The sequence below is a fragment of the Scyliorhinus torazame genome, chromosome 5 (genome assembly GCF_047496885.1).
Source record: "Scyliorhinus torazame isolate Kashiwa2021f chromosome 5, sScyTor2.1, whole genome shotgun sequence".
NCBI classification, from domain to species: domain Eukaryota; kingdom Metazoa; phylum Chordata; class Chondrichthyes; order Carcharhiniformes; family Scyliorhinidae; genus Scyliorhinus; species Scyliorhinus torazame.
In genome coordinates, this window is record NC_092711.1 from 199,225,288 (window position 1) to 199,246,942 (window position 21,655).

Here is a 21,655-nt window from a genome sequence, read left to right on the forward strand (position 1 = left end):
GCGTGATTTCAAAGCCCAGCAGCAGCAGCAGGCAGGCAGTCAAAAGACATTGAACGACGTGCAAGTCTCCATGTAGCCAAAGCAATAAACAGCAATAGCATGAAAGTGGGAGAAGAACACTCCCCAACCTGTTCACTTGGGAACCAACCCCATTGAAATTCACCTGCAAGAAAACTTAGAATCCTCTGCTTTCCCAGATTTCAACTTTAAAGCCCCCTCTGTCTAAAAGAAAAACGACAGGCTTGCCACAAAAGAGACTGAGATAGTTCAAAGTTGCAAGCTTTACCGTCAGCTGTATCTAACCTTTGTGTGAGCGAGAGTGTACATGAGATGAGTGAGTGGGATATTGCGTTCAAAGATCCAGCCAAATAATAATAAATAACTTTTAATTTAAAACTCACAAAAATCTTGCTGCTATAATTGTTTTATTCGCGCACACTCATTCAGCGGGTAGTTAAACACAGATCACTTACATATTAACATACTGAAAAGAGGCAGAGTAAAAGAACACAAGTTCAGTCCGTCACAGCCACACTCTGTAAGGTAAGAAGTCTTACAATACCAGGTTAAAGTCCTCACAGTGCTCCGAAAGCTAGTGTTTGAAACAAACCTGTTGGACTTTAACCTGGTGTTGTAAGACTTCTTACTGTGCTCACCCCAGTCCAACACCGGCATCTCTACATCACACTCTGGAAGGGCGGTGCATTTCTTTGCTAAAAGGGCATTGGTGAACTGGATGGGTTTTTAATGACAATCTGTCGTCTCATAATCAGCTTTTCTGAAACTAGCTGGTTTTTAAATCCAGATTAATTAATTAATTGGAGTTAAATTCCCCCAGTTGTCTCCTGAATGTCAAGTCAGCTCAGTAACATTGTCAGTATGCTGCTTTTTCTCAGAGTTTTCTCGGAGGAAGAAATATTGGCTAGCACTGGGCTGAGCTCACCTGCTTTTCTTCAACATAGCGGGGTACTCTATATCCACCCGAGAGGGCAGGCAGTTTAATGTCTGATCTGAGAGATAGTGGGCAAGATTCAATGGCCTCGTCCCTCCCAACTTGTTGACATGATAAGGCCATTAAATGTGGGAGAGGCTTCTCGCGAGATTCACGATGCTCGAAACATCTTGCGAGATTTAACTGCGCGCGATCCAGATTAACTTATTTAAGTGAGCCATTAGGCTCATTTAAATATACTGTGCCATATTCTCCCGGGCCCTGGGACCTAACAGCCGTACCAGGGTGACCTCACCAGGGTGCCACTTGACTCTAGTTTCCACAAATGTGGACTGACCGTAACCGCACATGGAGGAGTCTCTCAAGTCATTAGAGACCCATGGGTGGTCGGGCTCTGGGCACAGAGGTACCCTCACACACCCGCCGCCATCCTGGCACTTTTACAGTACCATCCTGGTACTTCCAGGATGCTCGGGTGGCACTGGCAGGGTGCCAAACTGGCAGTGCCAAGCTGCCCATGTACTAGGTTGGCCATGCCCAGCAATGGCCTGCGTTTAAGAGGTGGGGGAAGGAGGGGTTTGAGGACCCCGTAAGAGGTAAGTTGTGTGCAGCAGGAGGGGCGGGGGGGGGGGGGGGTTCGGAGGCCGTGATGGGGTGGCTGAGGGAAAGTTAAAAGATCAGGGAAGCATTTAAAATGGCGCCCTGATCCGCAAAAACACTTCCTGTACTGGCAAACTGAACTCACCAGTGCAGGAAATTATGTAATGCGGCCTTAACTGGGTATTCCTCACCAAGGCCCCCAAAAAAGTCAAAGTGCTATTCAATAGCGGTGTCGTTCTTGGCACTACACCCCGAAACTGGATTCTGTTTCTGTACCGTGAATTCGCGCCCAGCACCTCGAACAGTGCAGCTGCCAACAACCCACAAACTACAATGTCAGCTTCAACCAAAACCCCTCACTGCAGGAAAGGTGATCGAAAAAAAAGCAGAGAGTGAGGGTTGATGAAGTGATCAGTGTCACTATCTGCCAATCTCACCCAGTGTAGCACCATCGATCACACACAAGGCGAGACGTAGAGAACTTCAATCGAGGCTTTATTGAGCAGACTTGTTCAGACTTGTTCCCCAGCAGCTCAGTCACAGAATGCAGCTGCGGGGAGTAAACCGGGTTCTTATACCCCGCCTATCTGGGTGGAGCCCAGTAGGCGGCAGATCCAATCGGGACCCAGCATCTGTCCTCCAATAGCTCCTCGGCATTCATGGTGTACCGTATTACCCCTAATACATACCACCACATTCTCCCCTTGTTAAAAAAGAACCCGGCGGGGTGGTGGGTGGTATGGTGGGAGGGGTTTACAGGGTCGGTGCCTTAACCATTGAACTATATACAACCATGCCGCTTTTACTGGGCCACCGAATTATTCACATTTTACCCGATTAGCGGCGTTAACTATTTACAACAATGCCGCTTTACTGGGCCACTGAATTATATACAACTTAAGTTGACTCGATGAGTCGAGATGGTGCTCTGGTCGCCCTCTCCGATCGTCGCAACCCAGGTGGTGGTGGTGGTGGTGCTGGCTCGGGTCCGGTCGACTCTGGGAGCATCGTGCTGTCCCTCTCTGTTTCCCTACTCCTGGGCGGGCCTGGGAGGAGAACCGATCCCCTCAGGAAGGGGGTGGCTGTGGGGTGCACCGACGGGAGTGAGGGGGTGGTGATTGGTGTTAGGGGGGTGTGGGGAGCTCCGGCGCATGCCAGGTCCCGCAGAGAGACCGTGTCCTGTCGGCCGTCTGGGAACGCCACGTAGGCATACTGCGGGTTGGCGTGGAGTAGATGTACCTTTTCCACCAGTGGGTCTGATTTGTGCGCCCCCACATGTTTCCGGAGCAGGATGGGTCCCGAGGCTGCCAGCCAGGTCGGTAGTGACTTTCCAGAAGCGGACTTCCTAGGGAAGACAAGGAGGCGCTCGTGCGGCGTTTGGTTCGTGGTGGTGCACAGCAGGGACCGGGTAGAATGAAGGGCATCCGGGAGGACTTCCTGCCAGCGGGAAGTTGGGAGATTCCTAGACCGTAGGGCCAGTAGGACGGTCTTCCAGACCGTTCTGTTCTCACTCTCTACCTGCCCGTTCCCCCGGGGGTTGTAGCTGGTCGTCCTGCTCGAGGCTATGCCCTTGCTGAGCAGGAATTGACGCAGCTCGTCACTCATGAAGGAGGACCCCCTATCGCTATGGATGTAGGCGGGGAAACCGAACAGGGTAAAGATGGTGCAGAGGGCTTTAATGACCGTGGCCGCGGTCATGTCGGGGCAGGGGATGGCGAAGGGGAAACGGGAGTATTCGTCAACAACGTTAAGAAAGTACGTGTTGCGATCGGTGGAGGAGAGGGGGCCTTTGAAATCCAGACTGAGGCGTTCAAAGGGACGGGAAGCCTTTATCAGGTGAGTTCTATCTGGCCTTAAAAAATGCGGTTTGCATTCTGCACAGATTTGGCAGTTCCTGGTGACTGTTCGGACCTCCTCGACGGAGTACGGGAGGTTGTGGGCCTTTATAAAGTGGTAGAAGCGAGTGACCCCCGGGTGGCAGAGGTCCTCGTGGAGGGCTTGGAGGCAGTCTACTTGTGCGTTGGCACATGTGCCGCGAGATAGGGCATCGGACGGCTCGTTCAGCTTTCCGGGACGGTACAAGATCTCATAGTTGAAGGTGGAGAGCTCGATCCTCCACCTTAAGATCTTGTCATTTTTAATTTTGCCCCGCTGTGCATTATCGAACATGAAGGCTACCGAGCGTTGGTCAGTGAGGAGAGTGAATCTCCTACCGGCCAGGTAATGCCTCCAATGTCGCACAGCTTCCACTATGGCTTGCGCCTCCTTTTCTTCTGAGGAGTGGTGAATTTCTGAAGCGTGGAGGGTCCGGGAGAAAAAGGCCACGGGTCTGCCCGCTTGGTTGAGAGTGGCCGCCAGAGCTATGTCGGATGCGTCGCTCTTGACTTGGAAAGGGAGGGACTCGTCGATGGCGCGCATCATGGCCTTTGCGATATCCGCATTGATGCGGCTGAAGGCCTGGCGGGCCTCTGTCGACAGGGGAAAAGTAGTGGACTGTATTAGAGGGCGGGCCTTGTCTGCATAGTGGGGGACCCACTGGACGTAATAAGAAAAGAAGCCCAGGCAGCGTTTCAGGGCTTTGGCACAGTGGGGAAGAGGGAACTCCATGAGGGGGCGCATGCATTCAGGGTCGGGGCCTACCACTCCATTACGCACTACGTAGCCCAAGATGGCTAGACGGTGGGTGCTAAACATGCATTTCTCCCTCGTTGTAGGTGAGGTTGAGGGCGTTAGTGGTCTGGAGGAATTTGCGGATGTTGGCGTCGTGGTCCTGCTGGTCGTGGCCGCAGATGGTGACGTTGTCGAGGTACGGGAACGTGGCCCGTAAACCGTGCTGGTCAACCATTCGGTCCATCTCCCGTTGGAAGACTGAGACTCCGTTCGTGACGCCGAATGGAACCCTTAAGAAGTGGTATAACCGCCCGTCTGCTTCGAAGGCAGTGTACTTGCGGTTACCGGGGCGAATGGGGAGCTGGTGGTAGGCGGACCAAAGGTCCACGGTGGAGAAGACCTTGTACTGTGCAATCCGATTGACCATGTCGGATATGCGGGGAAGAGGGTACGCATCTAGCTGCGTGTACCTGTTGATGGCCTGACTGTAGTCTACGACCTTCCTCTGCTTCTCCCCTGTCTTCACTACTACCACCTGAGCTCTCCAGGGACTATTGCTGGCCTGGATTATGCCTTCCTTCAGCAGCCGCTGGACTTCGGACCTGATAAACGTACGGTCCTGGGTGCTGTACCGTCTGCTCCTAGTGGCGACGGGTTTGCAATCCGGGGTGAGGTTCGCAAACAAGGAAGGCGGTTCGACCTTGACTGTCGCGAGGCCGCAGATAGTCAGTGGGGGTATAGGGCCACCAAATTTAAATGTTAAGCTCTGGAGGTTACATTGGAAGTCCAACCCCAGGAGAGTGGGAGCGCAGAGATGGGGGAAGACATACTGCCGGTAATTTTTGAACTCTCTCCCCTGCACCGTTAGGTTTGCGATGCAGAACCCTTTGATTTCAACGGAGTGGGACCCTGCCGCCAGGAAAATTTTTTGGGTGCTTGGCAGAATTACCAGGGAACAGCGTCTTACCATGTCCGGATGAATAAAACTCTCCGTGCTCCCCGAGTTGATCAAACACGGCATCTCGTGCGCGTTCACCAGCACCTTTGTCATTGTCGTCTGGAGCGTCCGGGGCCGCGACTGGTCGAGGGTCACCGATGCCAAACGTGGTTGGTGCATCAGATTGTTGTCTTCAGGCAGTGTGGAGCCGTCCACGCTGGGGTCCTTGCATGTCAGCCAAGATGGCGGCGGACGTGGATCGCACGCTGCCGGGGGTGGACAAGATGGCCGCTCCCATGGGTCGCACGCGGCCGGGAGTGGACAAGATGGCCGCTCCGATGGATCGCACGCGGCCCGTGGGTAGGAAGATGGCAGCGCCCGTCCCCCCCTAGTAGTGTCCGGGATCCAAAATGGCAGCACCCGTTGGCCGCCCGTGGGTCGCTGGGGGGGTTGAGCCTGTTGTCCCGTTTGTTCCCCGGAGTTAGCGGCGACCTCACGGGACTGGCACACCGCTGCGTAGTGCCCCTTTTTGCCGCAGCTTTTACAGGTGGCCGAGCGGGCCGGCCAGCGCTGGCGGGGGTGTTTTGGCTGCCCGCAAAAGTAGCAGCGGGCCCCCCCCCCGGGTGGTCTGGGATTCTGGCTGCGCACGCTTGCGGAGGGGTGGGGGGTGCCGGGGGGTCGGTCACGGCAGGGGTCCACGGAGCCTAAGGGGTTGTAGTGCGGTCGGGGGCATAGGCGACCAGAGGCCACGTCGAGTGAGTCCGAGTGAGTCTTTCTCTAAACGTCTCTGGCGAATTTGCGACGATGCCAAACCTGTTACGTAAGCGTCTCTGATCAGGAGGTCCGGATGTTCATTCGCCGTTACCGCTGGGCAGTCGCAGTTTCTTCCCAGGCTCGTCAGCGCATTGAAGAATTCGGCCAGCGATTCCCCGGGGATATGTTGTCTCGTCGCGAGCTGGTAGCGTGCGTAGACCTGGTTGACGGGCCTAATGTAGGTCTGTTTCAGCAAGTTAATCGCCGCTGGGAATTGTTCCGCGTCCTCGATGAGTGCGTAGATTTCGGGACTCACTCAGGAATGCAGGACCTGCAACTTCTGGTCTTCCGTTGGTCTGCCGGGGGCCGTTCGGAGGTACCCCTCAAAGCACGCCAGCCAGTGTTTAAACGCCGATGTTGCGTTAGCTGCTTGGGGGCCGATTCGCAGGCACTCTGGGGCGATCCGGAGCTCCATATTCCTTTTTAAGTCTGCTCAATAAATTGTAGCACCATCGATCACACACGAGGCGAGACGTAGAGAACTTCAATCGAGGCTTTATTGAGCAGACTTGTTCAGACTTGTTCCCCAGCAGCTCAGTCACAGAATGCAGCTGCGGGGAGTAAACCGGGTTCTTATACCCCGCCTATCTGGGTGGAGCCCAGTAGGCGGCAGATCCAATCGGGACCCAGCATCTGTCCTCCAATAGCTCCTCGGCATTCATGGTGTACCGTATTACCCCTAATACATACCACCACAATCACCCAATCCCAATGCTCACCATGGTGGTTTCAGTCACTGAGCCAAAACTGTTGATGAAAATATTGCAAGTAACATTCACTGGAGGACCTGGAAAACAAACAGAATAAAAATTAGAGGAGGGAGTGAGAGAGAAAAGCTAGGATGAGAAAAGGGGAAGAGTGAGAGAGCTAGTGCGAGAGCAAGAGAGAAATAGGTTGAAAGGGAGAAAGCGAGGGGAAACAAGAGAGCAAAGCTGAAAAGAGAGCATGCGTGGGAGGCTGAGAAAGAGTGAGACTGAGTGAAGGGCGAGCATGAGGGTAAGAGCATGAGAGCGAAAAGGCAAGCATGAGGGTAAGAGTGAGGGAGCAAGGGAGAGAGAGCGTGAACCAGAGAGAGTGGAAGTGGAAGATAAAAGGAGGAGAGAGGGAAAGAAAGGGTTAGACAGAAAGAGAAAGAGTAAAGAGTCAGAGAAGGCAGTGGGATTTAGGGATGAAAAGAGGTTAAAAAAACAATGGAATTGAGAAAGGGAGAGAGAAGTAAAAAGACCGGCAGAGAATCAGATGCAAATGTCAAAGGGCAAGAAAAGGAAAGAGACAGGACAGACAGAAAGAGTCAGAGAGACAGACAGAAAGAGGCAGAGATAGACAGGCAGAGAGGGAGAGAGAGAGGCAGGGCGAGAGGGAGAGAGGCAGAGGGCTGGATTTTCTGGTCGCCGACTAAATCGCGTTCGGCAATCGATCAGAGAATCACAATTCCTGACTAAAACGGGGGGGGGGCTTTCTCGATGCCCTGCCCCCTCCAAAGCCACGTATCCATGGCCTCGGGATATTGCCTGAGGCCCACCCCCCGATGCTCCACCCCCGACAGGACCATTTTTCTGGCATAAAATGCCACTGTTCCCTCGCTGGCATGGGGACATAGCTACAGAATCGGAGAATCCAGCCCAGAGTGACAGAAAGAGAGTCAGAGACAGGCAGACAGACAGAAAAATCGAGAAAGAGAGACAGAGAGAGAGAGAGAGCGAGAGAGACACACAGACAGAGAGACAGACAGACAGAGACAGAGATAGAGAGGAGCAGAGCAAAGTGGGGGCAGAGAGAGAGGCAGAGAGAGAGAGGGAGAGACACACGGAGTGAGAAAAAGAGAGTGGCCGGGATTCTCCCTTCTGGGGACTAAGTCCCCACGTCGGCGGGAAAACCGGCGCCAACGACTCCGGCGTCAACGGCCCCCAGGTGAGGAATCCTCACCTTTCTAGGGGGCTAGGTGGATGGCGGAGTCATTGGCGCCACTCCAGCCGGCGGCGAATGGACGGCGCAAGTTCGCGCATGCGCGGAACGGCCAGTATGATCTCGTGCATGCGCGGAACGGCCAGCGTGATTCCACGCATGCGCACGTTTTCTTCTCCGTGCCGTCCCCCGGACAATATGGCGGATTCCTACAGGGGCCCGGCGTGGAAATGCCCCCACGGAACAAACCCGCCTGCAGATCGGTGGGCCCAATCGTGGGCCAGGCCACCGTGGGCCCCCCCCCGGGGTCGGATCCCCTGAGGTTCACCCATGCATACTCACCTGCCAGGTCCTGCCGGTACGTGAGTTGAGTAATTCACGCTGGCGGGATTGGCCAAAAATGGACCATCGGGGCCCGTAGAATCGCCGGGGGGAGGGGGGGGGGCGGCAGGGTGGGATTCGCGGCTCCCCCCGGGGATTCTCCAACCCGGTGGGGGGGTGGGAGAATCCCACCCAGTGAGTTAGAGAGTGAAACAGAGAGACATAGAGAGTGAGAGAGACATAGACAGAAAGACACATAGGCAGAGAGACACATAGACAGGGAGACACATAGACAGAGAGACAGATATAGAGAGAGAGAGGTAAAGAGGGAGGCAGAGAGACAAGCAGAGAGGGGGACAAAAAGAGAGGAAGAGAGAGAGAGGGAGAGGCAGAAAGAAAGTCAGAGAGAGACGGAGAGACAGGGAGACAGGCAGACAGAGGGACAGACAGAGAGACAGAGAGACAAACAGAGAGATAGAAAGAGGCACACAGACAGAGAGAGACAGACAAAGATCACAGCAGATGTGCGAGGGAAGTTTTTAACACAGAGGGTAGTCGGTGCCTGGAACTCTTTGCCAGAGGAGGTGTTGGAAGCAGGTGCATTTAAGGGGCGTCTTGATTAATACATAAATAGAATGGGAATGGGGGGATACGGATCCCGGAAGCGCAGAAGGTTTTAGGTTAGCAGAGGCTTGGAGGGCCGAAGGGCCTGTTCTTGTGTTGTACTTTTCTTTGTTCTTTAACAGAGAGGTACAGACAGAGAGAGAGAGAGACTCCTCCCTCTATCTGTGTGGTGAAGACAGTGTGGATTGCCAGCTCACAGTGGGGAAGTTGGTCATTTATGTCAGATGGAGACTCTTGTGGTAAATGTGGCTCATTGTAGATTAGACCCCCTTTGGTCTATCCAGACATTGGAAATGCTACGTCAACACTCGAGTTGTAAGTTCCACCACAGTTTGAGTGAGAACATCAGCCTCATTGTATTTTCACTCCACTTGAATATGGATTCCCAAGTGATATTAATAGTCAGGGCAGAGGTACAGCTCTGATACAGCTCTTGACTTCACCTATCCAGGAGGTCATGAGCAAGAGAGGGGATCAAGGAGCAGGAGGTTGGCAACTTGCTGCTGAGAGATGGCATATCATTGACCGTGACGGTCAATGAAAACATCCAAGAATCTACACTAAATTAAAAAAATTAAGCATTGGTAACTAATTAAACATAATTACTAAATTATAATTTAGAGGGGTATCTAAGCCAGAGATCGGAGAGTACTATATTTAGCTTTGGCATTTATAATAGAAATCTAGTGCTAGGAAACAGATAGTTAACAGTAACTTGAAAAAAAATATATATAATTTTTTTTTTTTAAACATTTAATTTTAATTAATTGACGCAATGTCAGTTAGAGGGGTGCAGTACTTTGACTGTGAGATGTGGCAGGTCCGGGAGGCTTCCAGCATCCCGGATGGCTTCATCTGCAGAAAATGCACCCAACTGGAGCTCCTCACAGACCGCATGGTTCGGTTGGAGCAGCAATTGGATGCACTTAGGAGCATGCAGGTGCCGGAAAGCGTCATAGATTGCAGTTATATAAATGTGGTCACACCCAAGGTGCAGGCAGAGAAATGGGTGACCACCAGAAAGGGCAGGCAGTCAGTGCAGGAATCCCCTGTGGTTGTCCCCCTCTCGAACAGGTATACCCCTTTGGATACTGTCGGGGGGGGTTGCCTATCAGGGGAAAACAGCAGCAGCCAGAGCAGTGGCGCCACGGCTGGCTCTGATGTTCAGAAGGGAGGGTCAAAGCGCAGAAGAGCAATAGTAATAGGGGACTCTATAGCCAGGGGCACAGATAGGTGCTTCTGTGGACGTGAAAGAGACTCCAGGATGGTATGTTGCCTTCCTGGTGCCAGGGTCCAGGATGTCTCCGAACGGGTAGAGGGCATCCTGAAGGGGGAGGGCAAACAGGCAGAGGTCGTTGTACATATTGGTACTAACGACATAGGCAGGAAGGGGCATGAAGTCCTGCAGCAGGAGTTCAGGGAGCTAGGCAGAAAATTAAAAGACAGGACCTCGAGGGTTGTAATCTCGGGATTACTCCCTGTGCCACGTGCCAGTGAGGCTAGAAATAGGAAGATAGAGCACCTAAACACGTGGCTAAACAGCTGATGTAGGAGGGAGGGTTTCCGTTATCTGGACCACTGGGAGCTCTTCCGGGGCAGGTGTGACCTATATAAGAAGGACGGGTTGCATCTAAACTGGAGAGGCATAAATATCCTGGCTGCGAGGTTTGCTAGTGTCACACGTGAGGGTTTAAACTAGTATGGCAGGGGGGTGGGCACGGGAGCAATAGGTCAGAAGGTGAGAGCATTGAGGGAGAACTAGGGAATAGGGACAGTGGGGCTCTGAGGCAGAGCAGACAGGGACAAGTTGCTGAATACAGCGGTTCTGGTGGCCTGAAGTGCATACGTTTTAATGCAAGAAGTATTACGGGTAGGACAGATGAACTTAGAGCTTGGATTAGTACTTGGAACTATGATGTTGTTGCCATTACAGAGACATGGTTGAGGGAAGGGCAGGATTGGCAGCTAAACGTTCCAGGATTTAGATGTTTCAGGCGGGATAGAGGGGGATGTAAAAGGGGTGGCGGAGTTGCGCTACTGGTTAGGGAGAATATCACAGCTGTACTGCGGGAGGACACCTCAGAGGGCAGTGAGGCTATATGGGTAGAGATCAGGAATAAGAAGGGTGCAGTCACAATGTTGGGGGTTTACTACAGGCCTCCCAACAGCCAGCAGGAGATAGAGGAGCAGATAGGTGGGCAGATTTTGGAAAAGAGTAAAAACAGTGTTGTGGTGATGGGAGACTTCAACTTCCCCAATATTGACTGGGACTCACTTAGTGCCAGGGGCTTAGACGGGGCAGAGCTTGTAAGGAGCATCCAGGAGGGCTTCTTAAAACAATATGTGGACAGTCCAACTAGGGAAGGGGCGGTACTGGACCTGGTATTAGGGAATGAGCCCGGCCAGATGGTAGATGTTTCAGTAGGGGAGCATTTCGGGAACAGTGACCAGAATTCAGTAAGTTTTAAAGTGCTGGTGGACAAGGATAAGAGTGGTCCTAGGATGAATGTGCTAAATTGGGGGATGGCTAATTATAACAATATTAGGCGGGAACTGAAGAACATAGATTGGGGGCGGATGTTTGAGGGCAAATCAACATCTGACATGTGGGAGGCTTTCAAGTGTCAGTTAAAAGGAATTCAGGACCAGCATGTTCCTCTCAGGAAGAAGGATAAGTACGGCAATTTTCGGGAACCTTGGATAACGAGAGATATTGTAGGCCTCGTCAAAAAGAAAAAGGAGGCATTTGTCAGGGCTAAAAGGCTGGGAACAGACGAAGCCTGTGTGGAATATAAGGAAAGTAGGAAGGAACTTAAGCAAGGAGTCAGGAGGGCTAGAAGGTGTCACGAAAGGTCATTGGCAAATAGGGTTAAGGAAAATCCCAAGGCTTTTTACACGTACATAAAAAGCAAGAGGGTAGCCAGGGAAAGGGTTGGCCCACCGAAGGATAGGCAAGGGAATCTATGTGTGGAGCCAGAGGAAATGGGCGAGGTACTAAATGAATACTTTGCATCAGTATTCACCAAAGAGAAGAAATTGGTAGATGTTGAGTCTGGAGAAGGGTGTGTAGATAGCCTGGGTCACATTGAGATCCAAAAAGACGAGGTGTTAGGTGTCTTAAAAAATATTAAGGTAGATAAGTCCCCAGGGCCTGATGGGATCTACCCCAGAATACTGAAGGAGGCTGGAGAGGAAATTGCTGAGGCCTTGACAGAAATCTTTGGATCCTCACTATCTTCAGGTGATGTCCCAGAGGACTGGAGAATAGCCAATGTTGTTCCCCTGTTTACGAAGGGTAGCAAGGATAATCCAGGGAACTACAGGCCGGTGAGCCTTACTTCAGTTGTCGGGAAATTACTGGAGAGAATTCTTCGAGACAGGATCTACTCCCATTTGGAAGCAAATGGCAGCATGGTTTTGTGAAGGGGAGGTCGTGTCTCACTAACTTGATAGAGTTTTTCGAGGAGGTCACTAAGATGATTGATGCAGGTAGGGCAGTGGATGTTGTCTATAAGGACTTCAGTAAGGCCTTTGACAAGGTCCCTCGTGGTAGACTAGTACAAAAGGTGAAGTCACACGGGATCAGGGGTGAGCTGGCAAGGTGGATACAGAACTGGCTAGGTCATAGAAGGCAGAGAGTAGCAATGGAAGGATGCGTTTCTAATTGGAGGGCTGTGACCAGTGGTGTTCCACAGGGATCAGTGCTGGGACCTTTGCTGTTTGTCGTAAAAAAATGATTTGTAGGAAAATGTAACTGGTCTGATTAGTAAGTTTGCAGACGACACAAAGGTTAGTGGAATTGCGGATAGCGATGAGGACTGTCAGAGGATACAGCAGGATTTAGATTGTTTGGAGACTTGGGCGGAGAGATGGCAGATGGAGTTTAATCCGGAAAAATGTGAGGTAATGCATTTTGGAAGGTCTAATGCAGGTAGGGAATATACAGTGAATGGTACAACCCTCAAGAGTTTTGAAAGTCAAAGAGATCTAGGAGTACACGTCCACAGGTCACTGAAAGGGGCAACACAGGTGGAGAAGGTAGTCAAGAAGGCATACGGCATGCTTGCCTTCATTGGCAATCGAGTATAAGAATTGGCAAGTCATGTTGCAGCTGTATAGAATCTTTGTTATGCTACACTTGGAGTATAGTGTTCAATTCTGGTCGCCATACTACCAGAAGGATGTGGAGACTTTAGAGATGGTGCAGAAGAGATTTACCAGAATGTTGCCTGGTATGGAGGGTATTAGCTATGAGGAGCGGTTGAATAAACTCGGTTTGTTCTCACTGGAACGAAGGAGGTTGAGGGGTGACCTGATAGAGGTCTACAAAATTACGAGGGGCATAGACAGAGTGGATAGTCAGAGGCTTTTCCCCAGGGTAGAGGGGTCAATTACTAGGGGGCATAGGTTTAAGGTGAGAGGGGCAAGGTTTAGAGTGGATGTACGAGGCAAGTGTTTTACGCAGAGGGTAGTGGGCGCCTGGAACTCGCTACCGGAGGAGGTGGTGGAAGCAGGGACGATAGTGACATTTAAGGGGCATCTTGACAAATACATGAATAGGATGGGAATAGAGGGATACGGACCCAGGAAGTGTAGAAGATTGTAGTTTAGTCGGGCAGCATGGTCGGTACGGGCTTGGAGGGCCGAAGGGCCTGTTCCTGTGCTGTACATTTCTTTGTTCTTTGTTCACTGTGGGTCCGTGTGTAATGTGGAGCGGAGGCTGTGACTGTGGCCCTGGAAATGGAGAATCATAAAATCTTACAGTACAGAGGGGCTGAACTGCATATTTCTGCTCCTGATTCATAGGTTTGCTCGTTTACATTCTCCCGTGGATGGGACGTGGGTGAAAATTTCTCAGGTAAGTTTCTCACTGGATTCTTGCCTGCCCCGGCCTCGCTCTGCAATTTCACACTCAGGCAGCCGCAGCTTTGGCTAGCAAGCCCAGCCCAGCCCCGCCCATTTCATCCCATCCCAGGCAAGCCCATCCCATCCCATCCTATCCCATCCCAGCCCAGCCCTGCCCAGCCCATCTCAGCCAAGTCCAAGCCATTCTAGCCCATCCCAGCAAAGCCCATCCCATCCCATCCCAGCCAAGCCCATCCCATCCCAGCCCAGCCCAGCCCATCCCAGCCAAGTCCAAGCCATTCCAGCCCATCCCAGCAAAGCCCATCCCATCCCATCCCATCCCAGCCAAGCACATCCCATCCCAGCCCAGACCAGCCCATCCCAGCCCAGGCCAACCAAGCCCATCCCAGCCAAACCCATCCCAGCCAAGCCCATCCCAGCCCAGCAACAATCAACAGGCCTGTTTTAACATCAGGCACCACCAATGCCCACTCCCCCCTTCCCCCGACAACCACGTAAGGCGCGGTGACTGCAGGACCTCCCTCCACCCCTCCCTCTCTGCCGACACCCCAATATCCCACTGTCTCCCCAGGCCTCCACTAACCCTGTGACCCCCAAAAGTTACCTGTTCCTGAATCTCAAGACTTGGTCTCTGGGGCCTGCTTGTAGTCCCTGTCCTGTCTGATACAGTGACGAGAGTTGCCAATTAATCAAGATTGACGTCCACTCTCTAAGGCAGGATTTCCTTCCAAGGAAATAGCTGTGGGACAGGCAGTGTCAGTGGGGATGTGTTCCCCACCAAGTTTCCTGGAAGGAAAACTCCCCCATCCGAAAAACTATGGTCCATATGTGTGGTTCTATGTCCAAGAAAGAGGCCATTCAGCCCATATTGTGTATGACAGCTCTTTGAAAGGCGTCCAATTGTTCCTATTCTCCATTGTCCTCAATATCTTTCTTTTCTAAGGTTTAGGCCATTTTCATTTGAAAGTTATTTTTGAATCTGCTTCCACCGCCCTTTCAGGCAGTACATTACACTCACTGTGTAAAAAACAAATTCTCATCTTGGCTCCGATTTCTTTTGTCAATTAAATTTGTGTCCTCTGGTCAGAAGTGTATAATAGCATGAGAAATAGGAGCCACTTGAACATGCTCTTCTATTCAATATGTTCATGGCTGATCTTCTGCCTCAAGTCCACTTTCAAACTCACCCCCCCATATACTGAATTCCCCGAGAGACCAATGATCTGTCCATCTTCGCCTTAAACATATTCAACAATGGAGAATCCATAACCCTCTCAGGCAGAGAATTCCAAAGAGCCACAACGATTTGTATGAAGACATTTCTCCTCATCTCAAAAGCGTGGCGACTCTCTCTGCGAGCTCTCGCCCACAGATTCTCTTCCTACATCTCTTATAACCATACTAACCTTTTAAAACATAATTCTAACACAAACACTGGGCGGGATTCTACGATCCTGGGGCTAAGTGTTGACGCCGTCATAAATGGTGGAGCGTTTTACGATGGCTTCATCTGGCCCCTAGGGTCAGCGATCCTGCTCCGCACAGGGGGCCAGCACGGCACTGGAGAGTCTTACACTGCTCCAGCTGCTGATACTGGCGTCTGGATGGGCGGCACGGGTCCCCGCATGCGCGCCACAGCCAGCGCGGGTTCGCGCGTGCGCGTGGGTTGCCTTCTCCGCACCGGACCCGCCGCAACAAGGGCCCAGCGCGGAGGAACATATGTCCCCACCGGGAGAAGCTCGCCCGCTGATCGATAGGCCCCGATCGTGTGCCAAGCCACCGTGGAGGACCACCGGAGTCGGATCCCCCCCTCCCCCCCCCACCAGGCCGCTCCCTGCAGCATGAATGCTGAGGTCCCACCGAGTAGGACCATACGAGAACGATGCCGGCGGGACTCGGCCTAACTCGGCGCACTGACCGCGCCAGCACCAAATTCGCTGGTCTCCAGAGAATCGGCGGACCGGCGTCGGAGCGGCGTTGCGTGATTCGTGCCCTCACCCGGCGATTCTCCGACCCGGCACGGGGTCGGAGAATCCCGCCCATGATCTCTAACCTTACGCTTTTATGTTTACTAACTATTGTATGTCCTGTTTTTTCATGTATGGAACAATCTGTCTGGACTGCATGCAGAACAATCCTTTTCTCTGTACCTCGGTACATGTGACAATAAACCCAAATTCAAATCCAAAATGTTCACCCACCATCCTGAGACTGTGACCCCATGTTCTATATTCCCCGATCAGTGGAAACAATCTCTCATCAGTCTCTACCATTTCAAACCCCTTCAGAATTTAATGTGTTTCAATGAATTTATCTCTCATTCTTCAAAACTCCAGAGAGTACAGGTCCAATTTTCTCAGCTCTAATCATAAGACAACCTTCTCATCCTCGGGGCCAATCTAGTGGCCTATCACTGTGCTGCCTCCAATCTCAATATTTCCTTCCTTATATTCCTTATATCAAAATTGGACAGTGTTCCAGGTGTGATCTTAGCCTGTACAATTGTGGAAACAATTACTGTACTCCTTCCAATAAAGGCCAACATGCCACTTACTTTCCAAATTATTTGGTGTACCTGCATGCTGACTAGATCACACTCAAACCCCTCTGAACATAAATAATTGCAATTTTCAAACATTAAAATAAAATCTGCTTTTCTATTCCTCACATTTTCCCACATTATACTCCAAATGCCACTTTGCTGCCCATTCAGTTTGCTTGCCCATCTTGTTGTAACTGCTTATGTCCTCCTCACAGCTTACATTTTTATTGCTCATTGGCAAACTTAGACACATGATTGAATTCCTACAGGGGAGAAGAAGACCATTCAGCTCATCAAGTCTGCGCTGACCCTCCAAAAGAGCACCCTACCTAGGCCCACCCCCCTACCCTATCCCAGTAACCCCAACTAACGTTTTGGACACTAAGGGGCAATTTAGCATGGCCAGTCCACCTAACTTGCGTCTTTGGACTCTTGGGGCTGGATTCTCCACCATCAGGATGGTCCGTTTTGTCGACAGCCCGGGGGTTTCCCGACGGCGTGGGGCTGCCCACAATGGGAACCCCATTGATCAACCGGCGAACAGAGCCTCCCGCCGGTGTGCTGAAGCAGAAATCTGGTGCGGCAGGACGGCGAACCCAGCCCTTGGTGTCTTTGTCTAACTCATTAATATAGATTGGAAATAGCTGAGACCAGCACTGATTCATGTAACACTCCAATAGTCACAGCCTGCCAACTTGGAAATGGACCATTTATCCCCACTCTTTCCTTCCTGTCCATGAACAAATCCTCTATCTATGCTAACATATTGTCCCAAATACAAAGTGCAGGAGAGCAATAGTTATAGGGACTCTATAGTAAGGGGCACAGATAGGTGCTTCGGTGGACAGGAAAGAGACTCCAGGATGGTATGTTGCCTACCTGGTGCCAGGGTGAAGGATGTCTCTGAATGAACACAGGGCATCCCGAAATGAGGAGGGTGACTAGCCAGGGATCGTAGTACACATAGGTACTAACGACATAGGCTGGAAGAATGATGAGGTCCTGCAGAAGGAGTTCAGGGAGTTAGGCAATTAGCTAAAAAGCAGGACCTCGATGGTTGTAATCTCAGGATTATTCCCTGTGCCACGTGCCAGTGAGGTTAGAAATAGGAGGATAGTGCAGCTAAACACGTGACTAAACTGGTGGTGTAGGATGGAGGGTTTCAGATTTCTGACCACTGGGATCTCTTCCCGGGCAGGTGTGACCTGTACAAGAAGGATGGGTTGCATCTAAACTGGAGGGGCATCAATATCCTGACTGGGAGGTTTGCTGGATAACTGGAGGGGCACCAATATCCTGACTGGGAGGCTTGCTGGATTCACTCGGATTTAAACTAGTATGACAGTGCGGTGGGAACCAGAGTGCTAACTTAGAAGGTGTAATAGCTGAAGGGGAAGTAGTGAGCAAAAAAAGCGAACAACATCACCCTGTCTGCTCAAACGCAATGGTTTGAAGTGCATTTGTTTCAACGCCAGAAGTACAGCAGGTAAGGCAGATGAACTTAGAGCATTTATTAGTTCTTGGAATTACCATGTTGTGGCTATCGCAAAAACATGGTTAAAGGAAAGGCAGGGTTGGCAGCTGAAGTTTGGAGGATATAGATGCTTCAGGAGAGAGAGAGGGGGATATAAAAGCGGTGGGGGAGTAGCATTACTGGTAATGGAGAATATTATAGCCGTACTGTGGGAGGACACCTTGGAGGGTTCATACAATGAGGCAATCTGGGTAGAGCTCAGGAACAGGAAGGGGGCAATCACAATGTTGGGGGTTTATTACAGGCCCCTCAACTGCCAGCGAGAGATAAAGGAGCAAATAGGTAGAGAGATTTTGGATAGGTGCAAAAGTAACAGGGTTGTTGTGGGAGGGGATTTTAATTTCCCCGATATTGACTGGGACTCACTTAGTGCTCGGCCTTGGATGGGGCAGAGTTTGTGAGGTGTATCCAGGAAGCCTTCTTGATGCAATATTTAGATAGTCCAACTAGGGAAGGGGCAGTACTGGATCTGATATTGGGGAGTGAGCCTGGACAGGTGGTTGAGATTTCAGTAGGGGAACATTTTGGGAATAGTGACCAAAATTCCATAAGTTTTAGGGTACTTTTGGACAGGGATAAGGGTAACCCCCGCGTTAAGGTAAGAAACTGGGGTAAGGCAAATTCCGATAACATTAGACAGGAATTGAAGAATTTGGATTGGGGGCGGCTGTTGGATAGTAAATCAACATCGGACATGTGGGAGTCTTTCAAGCGACAGTTGATTAGGATTCAGAAACGTCAGGTCCCTGAGAGAACGAAGGATAAGTATTGGAAGTTCAGGGAGCCTTGGATAACGAGGGATATTGTGAATCTCGTCAAAAAGAAAAAGGAGACTTTTGTACGGTCTAGAAGGGTTGGGACAGTCGAAACCCTTGAAGAGTATAAAGAAAGCAGGAAGGTATTGAAGCAGGAAATTAGGAGGGCTAGGAGGGGTCATGAAAAGTCTTTGGCAAGTAGGGTTGAGGTGAATCCCAAAGTTTTTTACTCATAAGTAAAAAGCAAGAGGGTGGTCAGGGAAAGTATTGAACCACTTAAGGACAGTCGGGGGAATCTATGAATTGAGCCAGAGGAAATGGGCGAGGTACTAAATGAATACTTTGCATCAGTGTTCACCAAAGAAAGGGACTTTTTGGAAGATGATTCTTGGGTAGGGTGCGTGGATAACTGGATCATGGCAGGGGGTGGGTACCAGAGCAATAGGTCAGAAGGTGAAAAAATTGAGGGAGAACTAAGGAATAGGGCCATTATGGCTCTGAGGAAGAGCAGACAGGGAGATGTGGCTGAAAACTGGTGGCCTGAAGTACACTGTTTTACTGCAAGAAGTATAACAGGTAAGGGAGATGATCTTAGAGCTTGGATTAGTACTTGGAACTATGATGTTGTTGCCATCACAGAGACCTGGTTGAGGGAAGGACAAGATTGGCAGCTGAACGTTTCAGGATTCTGATGTTTCAGGCGGAATAGAGGGAATGTAAAAGGGGTGGAGGAGTTGCGCTACTGGTTAGAGCTGTACTGTGGGAGAACACCTCAGGGGGCAGCGAGCTATATGGGTAGAGATCAGGAATAAGAAGGGTGCAGTCACAATGTTGAGGGTTTACTACAGGCCTCCCAACAGCCAGCGAGAGATAGAGGAACAGATAGGTAGACAGATTATGGAAAGGAGTAAAAACAACAGGGTTGTTGGGATGGGAGACTTTAACTTTCCCAATATTGACTGGGACTCACATTTTAGTGCTAGGGGCTTGGATGGGGCAGAGTTGGAGCATCCAGGAGGGCTTCGTAAAACAAAATATAGATAGTCCAACTAGGGAAGGGGCTGTACTGGACCTTGAATTGGGGAATGAGCATGGCCAGGTGGTAGATGTTTCAGTAGGGGAGCATTTCAGGAACAGTGACCACAATTCAGTAAGTTTTAACGTGCTGGTGGAAAAGGATAATAGTGGCCCGAGGGTGAATGTGCTAAACTGGGGGAAGGCTAATTCCAACAATATTAGGCGGGAACTGAAAAACCTAGATTGGGGGCGGATGTTTGAGGGTAAATCAACATCTGGCATGTGGGATGCTTTCAAAAGTCACTTGAAAGGAATTCAGGACCGGCATGTTCCCGTGAGAAAGAAACATGAATATGGCAAATTTCGTGAACCTTGGGATAAAGAGAGATATTTATTGTAGGCCTCGTCAAAAAGAAAAAGGAGGCATTTGTCAGGGCTAGAAGGCTGGGAACAGACGAAGCCTGTGTGGAATATAAGGAAAGTAGGAAGGAACTTCAGCAAGGAGTCAGGAGGGCTAAAAGGGGTCACGAAAAGTTATTGGCAAATAGGGTTAAGGAAAATCCCAAGGCTTTTTACACGTACATAAAACGCAAGAGGGTAGCTAGGGAAAGGGTTGGCCCACTGAAGGACAGGGGAGGGAATCTATGTGTGGAGCCAGAGGAAATGGGCGAGGTCCTAAATGAATACTTTGCATCAGTATTCACCAAAGAGAAAGAATTGGTGGATGTTGAGTCTGGAGAAGGGTGTGTCGATAGCCTGGGTCACATTGAGATCCAAAAAGAAGAGTGTTGGGCGTCTTGAAAAATATTCAGGTGGATAAGTCCCCAGGGCCTGATGGGATCTACCCAAGTCTATTGAAGGAGGCTGGAGAGGAAATTGCTGAGGCCTTGACAGAAATCTTTGGATCCTCACTGTCTTCTGGTGATGTTCCGGAGGACTGGAGAATAGCCAATGTTGTTCCTTTGTTTAAGAAGGGTAAAAAGGATAATCTAGGGAACTACAGGCCGGTGAGCCTTACGTCAGTGGTAGGGAAATTACTGGAGAGAATTCTTCGAGACAGGATCTACTCCCATTTGGAAGCAAATGGACATATTAGCGAGAGGCAGCACGGTTTTGTGAAGGGCAGGTCGTGTCTCACTAACTTGAAAGAGTTTTTCGAGGATGTTACAAAGATGATTGATGCAGGTAGGGCAGTGGATGTTGTTTCTCTGGACTTCAGTAAGGTCTTTGGCAAGGTCCCTCATGGCAGACTGGTACAAAAGGTTTAGTCACAGGGGATCAGAGGTGAGCTGGCAAGATGGATACAGAACTGGCTAGGTCATAGAAGGCAGAGCGTAGCAATGGCAGGGTGCTTTTCTGATTGGAGGGCTGTGAATAGTGGGCTGAGAGATGGCAGATGGAGTTTAATCTGGGCTGGTTTAGCACACTGGGCTAAATCGCTGGATTTGAAAGCAAACCAAGGCAGGCCAGCAGCACAGTTCAATTCCCGTACCAGCCTCCCCGAACAGGCGCCGGAATGTGGCAACTAGGGGCTTTTCACAGTAACTTCATTTGAAGCCTACTTGTGACAATAAGCGATTCTCATTCATTTCATTTTCATCTGGACAAATGTGAGGTAATGCATTTTGGAAGGTCTAATACAGGTAGGGAATATACAGTGAATGGTAGAACCCTCAAGAGTATTGACAGTCAGAGAGATCTAGGTGTACAGGTCCACAGGCCACTGAATAGGGCAACACAGGTGGAGAAGGTAGTCAAGAAAGCATACCACATGCTTGCCTTCATTGGCCAGGGCATTGAGTCTAAAAATTGGCAAGTCAGGTTGCAGCTGTATAGAACGTTAGTTAGGCCCCACTTGGAGTATAGTGTCCAATTCTGGTCACCACACTACCAGAAGGATGTTGCCATATATCGAGGGCATTAGCTATGAGGAGAGGTTGAACAATCTCGCTTTGTTCTCCCTGGAACGACGGAGGTTGAGGGGCGACCTGATAGAGGTCAACAAAATTATGAGGGGCATAGACAGAGTGGATAGTCGGAGACTTTTTCTCAGGGTAGATGGGTCAATTACTAGGGGGCATAGGTATAATGTGCGAGGGCCAAGGTTTAGGGGAGATGCACGAGGCACATTTTTTTTACACAGAGGGTAGTGGGTGCCTGGAACTCGCTGCCGGAGGAG

The 21,655-nt window shown here is 50.6% G+C and overlaps 1 protein-coding gene across 1 annotated transcript in view; it reads right to left on the reverse strand.

Annotated features, from left to right (window-relative positions):
• Positions 1–21,655, reverse strand: part of LOC140420874 (glycine receptor subunit alpha-4-like) — a 164,110-nt gene that overhangs the window by 57,101 nt on the left and 85,354 nt on the right. The window contains exon 3 of the mRNA XM_072504973.1: positions 6,632–6,699. Within this exon, the coding sequence (XP_072361074.1) occupies positions 6,632–6,699 (68 nt within the window). The remainder of the gene's footprint in view (positions 1–6,631; positions 6,700–21,655) is intronic.